Consider the following 13,247-nt stretch of genomic DNA (forward strand, 5'->3'; position numbering starts at 1 on the left):
CGTTGCGGAGCACAGGCTCCAGACGCACAGGCTCAGCGGCCATGGCTCACGGGCCCAGCCGCTCCGCGGCACGTGGGATCCTCCTGGACCGGGGCACGAACCCGTGTCCCCTGCATCAGCAGGCGGACTCCCAACCAACTGCGCCACCAGGGAAGCCCTGAAAACATTTTTTAAAAGACTGTATCTATTCATAAGATACAGAATCTTAAGAATGAAAGCATGTGGAAAGTAAAATATAGGTAACATATTTAAGTAGTAGTTAGAACAACTAATAAGCAGTGGCAAGGCAGTAGATTATTAATTACCAAAATGAATGATGGATATTCAAGTAGTGAGATATCACTACCAAACTAGAGTCCTCAGGAAAGGCATGAAGGCAGTGAAATCTGAGCCAGAAATGCACAACTGAATAGAATATGGACGATGAAGAGGATAGGGGCTCTCACTCCAGATGGATGGAATGTTATGGGTAAAGGAGCAGAGGTAGAAAATTATATGACACATTTGATAGGTAATAAAATATTTTTATCTAGGGTACCATGGGATGATCAGCTTGAAAGGAAGGTTAATGCTTTCTAAATCAGAAAATTAGAAGAGAATGCACAGAGGTATCCAGACATTCAAATGTGGAAAGAAGGAAACATGTATATGCCATGTGTGATGCATCCATCTTTGCTGGATTGGAGGGCAGATACAGAACCGTAGTATTACATGGAGTAGGATGAAACCTTGGACGTTACCTGTCCAACCATTTCATTTTACAGAGAAGAAAGGCTCAGAGAGGGTCATCCCACGTCTCCTAAGTCTGAGTCCAGGTCACTGTTTGTGGAGTGGGCAATTTAAGGATTGCCCTTAATCCTTAAAAGTGAAGATAATTTGAAGAGCAGAGGTGGAGAATCTGCTGGCATGTGTTATACCCAGAAATCACCCGGTACATACAGGATGAAGAGAGGCATCACTGAGTTGCAGTGATGGCCCAACTGAAGTTAACGTAAACCTTTAGGATAGACAAAACATGGTCCCTGACTTTCTCCCACAAAGCCTTGAATCTCAAGAACAAAAACAAGAAAGCAAATGATGGGTGTTATCCAAGGTCGAAGATGGCTGTGATCGGCCTGGTGGAGGTTTAAAAGAGCAAGAAAGTCTGAAATAAAAGTTCCTGGAAGGCAGGAACCTTTTCAGCCTTCTTCACCATTATATCTCCAGTGCCTAGAAGAGAACCTGGCGCATAGTAAATGCTCAGTAAACGCTCATCGAAAATTGATTGTATAAATGTTTTTGTGGGGCTTCATGGAACTAGTTGGACCATGCAATTTTACGGTGGGTATACGATGATAACTAGTCAAACAGGGATCTAATAACAGTTATCAGTGTTGAAAGACTAGAGTTCCTTGCAATAACAGAGATATTCTTATGCTGGAGGTGAGGGCACACTGGATAAGAGAAGGAAAGTATAAAATGAAGAAGCACTAAAATTTCAAAGAAAAGTATGCAGTGAAGCAGAGTCCAGATTTGATCATCCCAGTTTAAGAATCTTACAAAGAAGTAACAATAAAATAACAGAAGTTTAATAAACATTTGCAAGGTTTAATTTAATTATCTCTCAGACATAATAATTCTCTGAACTAAACCAAATAGGTTTGAAATTGAAGAGGATTGAATAATTTTTAAGATCACTTCTTACCTGAGTTTAAATGATCCAGCAAATTAAAACTGGAGATCACTGACAGTAGTCTTCTCAGAATTTCTCAGTAGGAGGTGGGGGAGGGAGGTACCCTTATCTACTTCCTGAAAGGGAAAACAATTCCTAGAGGGGAATAGTGGGTTAGTTCAAGAATATTATTGTGGTTAAGAGCACGCACTTTGAAATTCTTTAAAATGGGGATTATAATAGCTACCTCACAGATTTATTATGTAGATAAAATAAGAACACATATTTTTAAATGGCCCAGCAGAGCTACCAAGCCACAAAATGGCATGGAGGAAACTTAAATGCATATTGCTAAGTGAAAGAAACCAGTCTGAAAAGACTACATGCTCTATGATCCCAACTACACAACATTCTGGAAAAAGCAGAGCTATAGAAACAGTTTTATAAAAGGCAATGGTTGCCAAGGGCTGGAGTGGGGGAGGGAGGGAAGGATGCATAGAAGGAGAACAGGGACTGTTTAGGGCAGTGAAACTATTCTGTCTGATGCTGTAATGGTGGATACATGACATTTTGCGTTTAGGAAAACCCATAGAATGTACAATACAAAGTGTGAAACTTAATGTGATCCATGGAGTTTAATTAATAATAATGTACTGATATTGGTTCATTAATTGTAGCAAATGTACCACTGCAAGATTTTAATAATAGGCTGTATTAGTTTGCCAGGGCTGCTATAACAAAGTACCACAAACTGAGTGGCTTAGAACAGAAACTTATTATCTCACAGTTCCAGAGGCTAGAAATCAAAGTGTCAGCAGGGTCCCTCTGAAGATCCCAGGGAAGGGTCTGTTCAACAACTCTCCCCCAGCTTCTGGTAGCCTCAGGTGTTCCTGGGTCTCCATATTCTCATGGCATTCTCCCTGTGTTTCCACATTATCTTCCCTTTGTGTATATCTGTCTCTATGTCCAAATTTCCCCTTTTTATAAGGGCACCAGTCATACAGGATTAGGGCTATCCTAATAACCTCATCTTAATTTGACCACATTGCAAAGACCCTATTTCTAAATAAGGTAACATTCTGAGGTGCTGGGGGTTAGGGCTTCAACATATCTTTTGGTGAGGAATACACATTTCAATGCAAACACAGAAAAAACTGGGCGGGGGGTGAAGGAGAGGGAATATATGGGTACTCTGTACTTTATGTTCAATATTTCCTTAAACTTAAGACTAAGAAATAAACCCCATTAATTTTTTTAAATGGTTTAAAAAAGTGCGTCAGCACATAGCACATATTCAATTAATGTTGGTTACTTTTGGAAGCTGCATTAACTTATTCAGGGTCCCTGACAGAATAGATTTTATTCTTGATGCAGTCCAAGACCAATATTGGCACTGCCATGAAATCCCAAGGACTTCCTCCAACCCATTCACCATTCAGTTTATGATGATTTGAAGATAGATAGAGCTTAGCTTTCTCTACAAATTTCTCCTGCCAATAACAGAGTACTGGCCTGCATGCCACCACTTCCTGCCTCGACTGTATTTACACCTGTGTGCATGTGCATGCCCACACATACATGCACATACACACATGCACACACATACACAGACACACACACACCCACACATGCACACCCACATACACATCTAAGAGGGCTTCTTACCTGCCACCAACCCTGTCCCAAACAAAAGCAGAAACAGTAGGTCTCCTTATAAAGTTGTCACAGAAAATAACTCTAGTGAGGGCCACATGCCCATAAAGGAAAAAGAAAAAAGCTTTGCGAATATAAAACGTAGTAATAGTTAGAATTCTTGATTGAAAGATGCACATCAGAAATTAAACTCAATTTTTTTTTAAGAATCCTAGATTGGATTTAATAAATAGACTTTAATTCCCAATAGAGGGAGGGAAATGGAGAAGGGAAAAAAAAGTATCAGAGAATAAGACAAATAAGAAGGGAAATGACAGAAGAAATATTGATAAATATCTCCCCCTCCCCCCAAAAGAAGTTGAGAGGGAAAAGTAGCAAGAAGGATAGGGAAGGGAGGAAGCTTCAGGATGTCCTGGCATGGAGGTGAGACCCAGGAGGTCCACTCACGGCGCCATTCAGCTGGGCCACGGGCTTGGTGGTGTCATTACCCAAAGGAAGGGCAGCGTGTTAAGTGATTTGAAGTCTCTAACATCGACTTATTACTTAATTGCAGTAGCATAGGCATGCCCTATTTCAAGAAAATCTGATATTTGAGAACCCATATTGAAAAGACAGGTATATCAGAAGGTAATTGTTCAATTGCCTTTGTAAAGTGCCTCTCTTCCTTTGACAAAAGGAGTCACACCGGGGTTCTTTCAATAGCATGACTACAATCACCCCAGCACAAAAATTTGGATTTTCATAAAACTTTTCAAGAACCCATCTGTCACATTCATTGATACATACATCCCTTTGCCTGCGTTTCTCTTTCAGGCTACTCTGTCCACTTGTGACACTCATGAGCTTTACTGTTTACGGAAGCTCTCTGCCTTGACATTTCATCACTTCGTTGATGGAGAGTTTGTTTCCTATCCAATGTTACTGGAAGGAATTCAGCATTGACTGGGGGTCGGGGAGGAAATGAGAGATTACTAGTTGAGGCCATGGAAGCTGCTGCTCCCAAAAGAGGGGGGAAAATCACTTACAATTCTCCCCAGACATGGCTCGCCTCACTTAGGAACAGTGCCAGGGAGGTTCAGAGAAGCTCTGTGATATAAGGGTGTGAGGATTAAGGAAGACCTCTGCTCCATCCTGGTGTGAGACCAACAAAGAGCCATTTTCACAAGCACACACATCTTCCCACTCACAGACACAACACACACACCTCAGCAGAGAGTCATCCCGCACCACACGGTACACAGATGTGCTTTCTCTTCTCCCTCAGGTACACCCGCCACATGTCCACCAAGCAGAACCCAGAAAGGCACCATCTGTGTAGATGCTTCATATAGCGCTCACTCCCTCTCTCCCTCCCCGTCAGTGCCTCACATACACACTCAACAGCATTCCATGAGTAGATAACTGGTTGGGTAGAGTTTCTTTTTTTTTTTGCGGTACGCGGGCCTCTCACTGTTGTGGCCTCTCCTGTTGCAGAGCACAGGCTCTGGACGCACAGGCTCAGCGGCCATGGCTCACGGTCCCAGCCGCTCAGCGGCATGTGGGATCTTCCCGGACCGGGGCACGAACCCGTGTCCCCTGCATCGGCAGGCGGACTCTCAACCACTGCGCCTCCAGGGAAGCCCGGGTAGAGTTTCTTTATTGTTGAGGAAAAAAACACCCGAGTAAGTAATAAAAGCTGAGGAGTAGGCGGAGGGAACAGGGCGGGGCGGGAGAAGTTGCGTGGGTGGAGAGCCAGTGAGCGTGGCCGGCCACAGTGGCCACACGGTGTTAGTCAGCTTCACCTCCCCTGAGTGCTCCAAGGTGCTGCTGGGCTCGGCCAGCCGTGTGCATCTTCGGCCTGCTTGCGGATATTCGTTTCACCGCTCATTGGCACCTGCACCAGAGGTACAGGCTGAGCAACAGCTGCCACTGCTACCAAGCAGCCAGCATGACTCCTCGGCTTAATTAGGTTGGAGCGAGACCCAGAGGCTTAGAGGCTGCTCTTCAAGCTACTTGGATAAATTAAGAAAAGTGAAATTGTTTGCTTATAGACAGACCTCTTTCTCCCATTTCTGTTTGCTGTTGCTGTAGTTATTCCAGAAGTGGTTTATATACAACAAAAGACTTTACTGAAGAAAGGAACGAGAAGCCTTTGCTCTCACTGCACCCAGCGTTCAAGTCATCGAGGTTAGGTCCCAATGCCCCCAGGGCTGTCCTCATGCACCCTGCACTGCGCTCAGAACAGGAACCCACCCCAGGGAGACAAACAGCCTCTCAGGAGACCCTCAAATCACTTTTTTTTTTTTTTTCATTCTGATAACTATGGAGAGATCAGACTAGAAAATAGGAAGAAATTTTTTCAGGGTTGATGGAATAATTTTCAAAAAAGGAAAAGTGATTCTTCCCTTCATAACTAACAAAGTACTTGGAAAGTGCTCTTTCTAAGAGTTAGATAGAAAAACACTGTAAAATTAAAAAAACCCCAAATAAACACCGAAATTTGAATTTGTAAAGGATTTATAAGCAGTATAAATAATACCCTAGGGAATAAGAAGGGGGGGAACATTCAAACGTTGTATAATTCTGTTTTGGTTGGCTGAGATTTTATTTTTGTTTTTGTGGGTTTTTTAAGGGGAAAAATGCTTGAAAAATAAAAGAATCTGACAATTTAAGAAGGTTTCTTAACTAGGCTTCAAAGTCTAAGTTTTGCTTTTCACTCCCTCACACCAAGATGCCATTAGGGGATGGCTTCAGGCTTTGCACGTCTCCCTCTTTTCTTACGCAGGGCAAATGGCTCGTCTCATGTGCACAGAAAGGGCTGGAAAATATTTTTTGTGATCTGAGTGCAGCAGAGAGTCTAGGATTCCAGAGGAAGTGGAGGCCTCCCGCTCCACACAGGAAACAATCTTCAAGCAGGCCTTAAATGCCAGATTCCAGGCCGAGTTTAACTAACCACTGACAGCTCTGTAAACAAAGCAAGGACAAAAAGAGCCCGCTTCCCCTTTTCTGGTAGTCATTTTGGGTTTGGGGGCTGCAGGGGAATTCTGGAATACTTGACTCCATGGCACAGAAACGCAGGAAAAGCAGAATCCTCAGTTGAAGAGCTGGAAAGGGAAGATCTTTCTGGGATTAAAACTATCACGGAGGAGGTAGGAAAGGATAAAATGGTTGGGTTACAAAGAGCTGCTACTTTTGAGCTCTGAAAACAGTTTGATCATATGTAACTGCTTTTAAAAATGCTGCTGCATTATGTTTATTCGTGGTATTATTGCTGTGGTCTTTATTATCATTCTGATATTAATATTCTTTTAGGATATGCAAATTGTGCCTGGATACTTATATTATTTCTTTCTTTTACTTTTACTTTTCTCTTAGTTCCTACAAATTCCTTTTCTTGCCACTTTTCTTTTTTTTCACTCTTTTTCTCCTTTCCTCTTTCTTTGTTCACTTTTTTGTAACTTTTGTCTGTAGTTCAGCAGGTTACAAAGAACAAAACCATTCAGTAGCTCTCAAGTGATCCCAGCAATATTTCAAGTCTTCAAACCTCTCTGTCTCCCCCGCTTTTTTTTTAAACTGTGATCCTGGAATTTTACTTATTTGTCTCTAATAGTTACATGAATGAGACTGAATTTAACACATAAAGGACAAGGCTTGGCTTGGGGGGCAGAAATTGATCGCTGGCTACCTCACTCATCTTCTAAGGTGTTTTTCTTAAGAGTAAAGAAAAAGGGGATGAAAAAATGGTGAGGGGCTGAGGCGACTCATGGGAAATAGTCCTCCAACTCATCTATGATATTGATTCTACTTCTTCCCCTTTAGATCCAGAAATTATCTGGTCTCCCTAAATCTGAACCCATACCATGGATGATTTTGAACGTCGCAGAGAACTTAGGAGGCAAAAGCGGGAAGAGATGCGTCTGGAAGCAGAAAGGTAAGGATCTGGGTTCAAAGGTTTCTCTATTCTGTTATCCACAATATTGGTTTCAGGCCTCAAAGATCATCAGCCTCAAGGGCCAGATGTATTGCACACTGAACTGTTTGCGAAAGCAGTTATAGAAAATGTTCTTAACTGTTAAGACTCTAAATTCTGCACAAACAGACATCAAGAAACAGAGAGATTGGAGAAGAAACAAATAGTTGCACTGAATCATTGTCTTTCATATTAGAATTTTTAAATGACAAAAGCAATGTATGGATAAAAGTTTTAAAAGCACTTACAATATTGAAATGACAAATATTGAATGTTGAAACCATTCTGGAAATGGAAGTCTTCACTCTAAAAGAATAAAGGCAATAAGACCCAGATGGATCTTATGACAAAGTTTTATTCTTATTAGAAAAGCCGCCAAATCCAGTAATTCACATATTATGGGTTAATAGCCAGGAGAGTGTGGTACTGTGGAGATTCTGAGTCTAGTTGGAAGCTGCTATGTTGTGTGAGGCCTCTGTTGTGGTGACTTACAAGGGCAGGTTGGGGAAATAAAGCAGTAACGTGTGGGGCAAGGGGTATAAATGCATATTTTAAAATTTTAGGCCTCAGAGCAAAAGACAGTGGCATTTAATGTGACTTAACTCAGATGTTCTTTTGAGAAAGCAGAGTAGGCATTCACAGGAAGAAAAATGTTAAACAATGATCTTAAAAGCAAATCAATTTTGCCTCAGTAATTCCAGTGCACAAGTGAAAAGATGGTCGTAAGATGACCCCTTAGTGATCCTGCAGCAGAAAACTAGAAACTTACACTTACAAAAAATATATATATATATTTTTTAATTTTAAAAAATTTTTATTGATTTTATTTATTTATTTTTGGCTCCATTGGGTCTTCGTTGCTGCGCGTGGGCTTTCTCTAGTTGCGGCGAGGGGGGGCTACTCCTCGTTACGGTGTGCAGGCTTCTCATTGCAGTGGCTTCTCTTGTTGTGGAGCACGGGCTCTAGGCATGGGCTTCAGTAGTTGTGGCACACAGGCTCAGTAGTTGTGGCGCACGGGCTTAGCTGCTCCGCAGCATGTGGGATCTTCCCAGATGAGGGCTTGAAGTCGTATCCCCTGCATTGGTAGGCGGATTCTTAACCACTAAGCCACCAGGGAAGCCCAACAAAAAGTATTTGAAGCATAGGATCTACCTATTGGTATGGAGAATTCAAAAGAAGAAGGTAAAATTACTGCCTTTGATTAACTTGGTCGGAGTAGGCTGCTATATGACACATGGTACCCTGAACAGTACCTGGGCTCTGTAGGTTCAAATCCCAACTGTCACTTATGAGCTGTGTGGCCATGCACAAGTGACTTCTCGCTACACCACAGCTGCCTTATTTTTAAAATAGGCATAATATCTATGTAGCTTCTGTGGTTGTTGTGAAGATTATTGAACTTCATAAACAGCCTAGCCTAGTACCTGACACATAAATGGTATGCTACTATTTTTTTAACCATTATCGTTAGCTAAACAAGTAAGAAACAACAGAGCAATATAGTCAGAACTAAAAATGAATACCAAGAAAAGAAAAGGCAGTTATCATCCTGTGATGAAACCAGTCAGGAAAAGCTCCCTGGAAGTGGAGAGCCATCGATGGAGTAACAATGGTGATGACAAAAAGTAAAAGGGGAGCCATGTAGAGGAGGGAGTAACATCTGCAAAACTCAGAGGTGGAAATAAGAATCCCGGTGCAAGAAACCTGTTAAGTGCTTAAGGAAGAATGAGTTAGACTCGTACATCTTGGGTGTTTCTATTTCATATAAAAGGTAACAGACAGAGACTTAGTGGGGGAGCTATGCATACTGGGGAGCGTTATCTACAGTGGGCTAGAGTGTGGGCATACTGGAAGAGTTAGTATTGAACACACGGTGATGAGGACTGAATCAGGGCAGCAAATATGGAAGTGAAGATCAAATATGAGCATCTTTAGAGGGAGAATTAACAAATCTTTCAGGAGATGGAGAAACTCAGACTGTCCCACAGAATGTAAGTCTGAGGAGCTGGAAAGGGAAACTGTGAAGTATTCCATTCTTGGGTGAGCATGGGGAGAGTGTTCAATTTCAGATAGAAACCACATCCAATTGGAGATTTCCTCCAGGCATTGGGAGATAGAAATTGTCAATCTTTGTTCAAAAGGGGAGAAAAATTATTATTAGAGAAGTCAGTTTGGGCACACTCAGTGTGGCAGTGGTAGCACAAAAGCAGAAAATGGATTCCATTTTCTGGACATGAAAATGAAATGGAATCCATTCCATTTGGTCCAAGTTGGTCCAGCCAACTTTGATGGGAAATTTCAGGGTGTGTACAGGAAACAGATGTCCAGAACCAGAAATTAAGCGCCATCTAAAATTTTGGCTTTGATCTGAAGATAAAGGGCATATAAGACCCTGGGCAAGTCCCTCTTCCTTTAGCCTTAGAACTTGGCTTCTTCATCTGTGACAGGAGTGGGGGATTGGTGATAATTTTTATTTTCCTTTTGCTTTTAGTATTGTCTAATTTTTTTACAATGATCACGTATTACTTTATTTAAAAACAAATAAAACAATAAGGCAGATTTCCATTTTGAAAAATGAGATTCTATGACCTTATGCATAATACCTGGGGCCAAAATGGACCCTCCTTTGGATTTATGCAACTAAAAGAAAAAACTCAGCCTTGATCTGGAGTGGCCCCAAAGCTCAGAGCTGCAGGCTCATTCATTCAGTCACTCATTCAACAAAATTTTATTGGGCTTCTACTCTGCTTCAAACTTTATTTTGGGGCACCAAGGACAGAGAAGCAGAATGAGAGAATTGGGAAAAGTGTGCTTAATGCTTTTCAACCTGTATAAAAGCAACTACACTGTATCAAGCAGCTATACTTTTACATCCTTAAATGTAATATGTACTCTGATATTCACTGATAATTTTTAAAGATGGCTTATGCCCTTTGTATGTTGCACCCCTGCAGAGAGCATGGGGGAAATGGTAACACAGAGAAGAGACTGTTGACTTGTCCACTTCTTACCCACAAAGCCTTTCCAAATAAAAATACCCTGTTATTTTAATCAGTTGTTATTGAGTTTGATGAGCAGGTGCTGTTCTACTTTGCAATAATAAATAATTTAAAACCTGTACTCTCACCAGATGTTATAGCCACAAATTAAAATAAACTAGATTCTTATGCATTTTATTCCTCAGAAATAGAGCTTTTAAAAAGATTATTGAAAAAGCTCACTGTACATTTTGGGCCATGCTGGCTTTCCTAGGTTTGGGACTGACAATCATTCACTGCATCACAGCTGCCTTGAGACTCTTGTGCACACACCTCATTCTAAGGGTTTGCAGTCCAGTCCATTTCACATCATCTAGCCCGCTGTAACCTAGCCTGGGAATCTGGTTAAATCAAAAATATACTTCCCTTCTTTGTCCTGCTCTTCATCCTATGCATCTTTTATTCGGTCATCCAAAAAATGTGTTGAATAGGTACAAGATAGTAAACTGAACCACAGGGATGAGTTCTCACCAGTCCAGGCAGTGTCCCAACAGTCACAAAGCTTATATCATAGATGAATTAGTAACTTTAGAGCCAACTTGACAAAAAGGGGAAGAAAAAAATTTCAGCAGGCAGAATGGATGGAGCAGGTAGTCAGTGAAAATCCTAAATGCTTTGTTTCTAGGCAAAAGATACTATTTGTACACATCTCAAATTAAACTGTATTTCTGAATCAATTACTTATTGGAACAAACAAATAATTTGTTTTGCTGTCTATTATTCTTCACCTATCTCATGGGAATACAAAATGAATGGGTATATTCATCTTCCCTTTCTGTTTATTTTATTTCAATCCCTTTCTACCTTTGTCTCTGTATTTCTTAGTGCATCTTAACGTGTTTTCCCCTGGTCCATGTGCATCTTCATCAACACTTGATACACTTGTTTCCATTCCAATCTCTTCCTGATCATCTACCCTGGATTATGCATGCATGTCCTTTTATATCATCGGGGAATACAACATTTTCAAAGGGGAAAATGTAGTGGAAAGGGATGCATTTTCAAAGAGGTCATATTCAGCTCTCTTCCTTTTCAACAAGTACCCCAAAAATGCTTTCTTTCTACACTTCTCAGAGGATACAGGAACCTTAGGAAGGTGACCTTAGGAAGGTGAGAAGCAGGAATTTGCTGTTGAGTGAAGAGTTTTGAGGATGTGATTGGTAACAAGTTCTGAGGGAGGATCACACTGTCTCAGCAAGAAGAATTCACACCAATTCAAATTGAGCTCTTCTATTGTATTTGGCCCAAAGGATTTTGAGCTTTGGTGTATCTGCTGAGAAACCTGCAGTGATGGTTTATCCATGAAGAGATCTTCAGTGAGACGTACTTTTCCCCACGTTGGGCTTGTTTTCATGAGCAGCTCTCTCACTTTTCAAGATGTGAACTCATTGCATTCCCAGCTCCTGCTTTCCACACCCAAATGTAAGTTCCTCTTTCTGATCAGAAGAAAGGACCCTATTGTACAGTTGTTATCAGATTCAGAGGCTCATAGACATAAATAAAGGGAATGAAAGCACTCTTGCTGTTGTCATCGTTCATACATTTTTACGGGCCTCTGAAATATACTGAGGATTAGACATTTGAAAGTAAATATTTTTACTTCACTAAAAAAGCAAACAATTTTTTAAAGTCCTCTGAGTCTAAGCCTCCCAGGAGTCTATTACTGAAACTTTTTACATGATATAACAGCATGGCCAATCAACGATTACACAAAAACACTTTTGTTTAAAATGCTTAGCATTGTGACCTTGAAACTTCAAATCAAAATCTTTTCAAATGCAGTTTTTTGTTACTCTGTAATCAGAAAATTATTTTCCATTCGGAAGTTAAATGAAATATTCCTTGGAAACAGTCTAAATTATTAGAGGAGCTAAATTTGCTCAAAACTTCCCTTTAGGTCTCTCAGAAAATTCATCACTCCAGGGGGCAAAAAAAAAAATATTAGTATTTGCATCTACATTTCTACTTTTAAGTTAAAAGATTTTTTTCAAGTAATTCATTTGAAAGAGACTTAAAAATGTTGCTGTAAGGTTTCTATGTTTATTTGATACTGTTTAGGGTCAGCCTAACTTGAACGGAGGGGCACTGAGAAAATGAGGTAGATAATTTTTACCTAAGGGATTTTTAATTATTTATTTGTGTCCAGCCACATGAAGAATCAATATATATACATATTCATATGCTCCCTCTCTTGTTCTCTCTCTCACTCTAAATAGACATTATTTATTACCTCTGTCAATTTATAAACGGTCAAATTATAAACAGTGGAAATGGCATATTTGGACCAATTTCCACTTACCTAACAATTCCTCTGGTCCTAAAAGTATCCCACTTTATGATGATCAGTAGAACATCAAGAGTCCAGGATCTACCCAATGTGACACTTGTTCAATAAAAATTAAAAGTCTAGATTCTTAAGGACCTCACATGCTGACCCATATCTCCATTCTTAGCTGGAAAAAATGTGGCATATATATGAGTCAATACACTTATAGTTTAAAATAGTGCTGAATTTTTTTTTACAGTCTGTATATGTGACTCATAATTTACCAGTCTTCGCTCACCTAGGGAGAGGCAGGACAATGTTGTAGTTAAGTATGTGGGTGATGAAGTGTGACAGACCTGAGTTCGAATCCTGACTTTGACAACTACCAGTTGGGTAACCTCATTACGAATTACTTAAACATCTTGTACTTCAATTTATTTATGTATAAAAATGGGGATAATTATTCTACCTCACAGAATCATTGTAAAAATTAAGCTAACTGGGCTTCCCTGGTGGCGCAGTGGTTGAGAGTCCACCTGCCGATGCAGGGGACACGGGTTCGTGCCCCAGTCCGGGAAGATCCCACATGCTGCGGAGCGGCTGGGCCCGTGAGCCATGGCCGCTAAGCCTGCACGTCCGGAGCCTGTGCTCCGCAACAGGAGAGGCCACAACAGTGAGAGGCCCGCGTAC

At 40.9% G+C, this 13,247-nt stretch overlaps 1 protein-coding gene across 1 annotated transcript in view; it reads left to right on the forward strand.

The window, feature by feature from the left end:
- CALD1 (caldesmon 1) overlaps window positions 1–13,247 on the forward strand; it is a 116,265-nt gene that overhangs the window by 14,830 nt on the left and 88,188 nt on the right. Inside the window, exon 2 of the mRNA XM_007466573.1 lies at window positions 7,103–7,214. Within this exon, the coding sequence (XP_007466635.1) occupies window positions 7,144–7,214 (71 nt within the window). The 5' untranslated portion in view covers window positions 7,103–7,143. The remainder of the gene's footprint in view (window positions 1–7,102; window positions 7,215–13,247) is intronic.

The sequence above is a fragment of the Lipotes vexillifer genome, unplaced genomic scaffold (assembly GCF_000442215.2).
Source record: "Lipotes vexillifer unplaced genomic scaffold, Lipotes_vexillifer_v1.1 scaffold71, whole genome shotgun sequence".
NCBI lineage: Eukaryota > Metazoa > Chordata > Mammalia > Artiodactyla > Lipotidae > Lipotes > Lipotes vexillifer.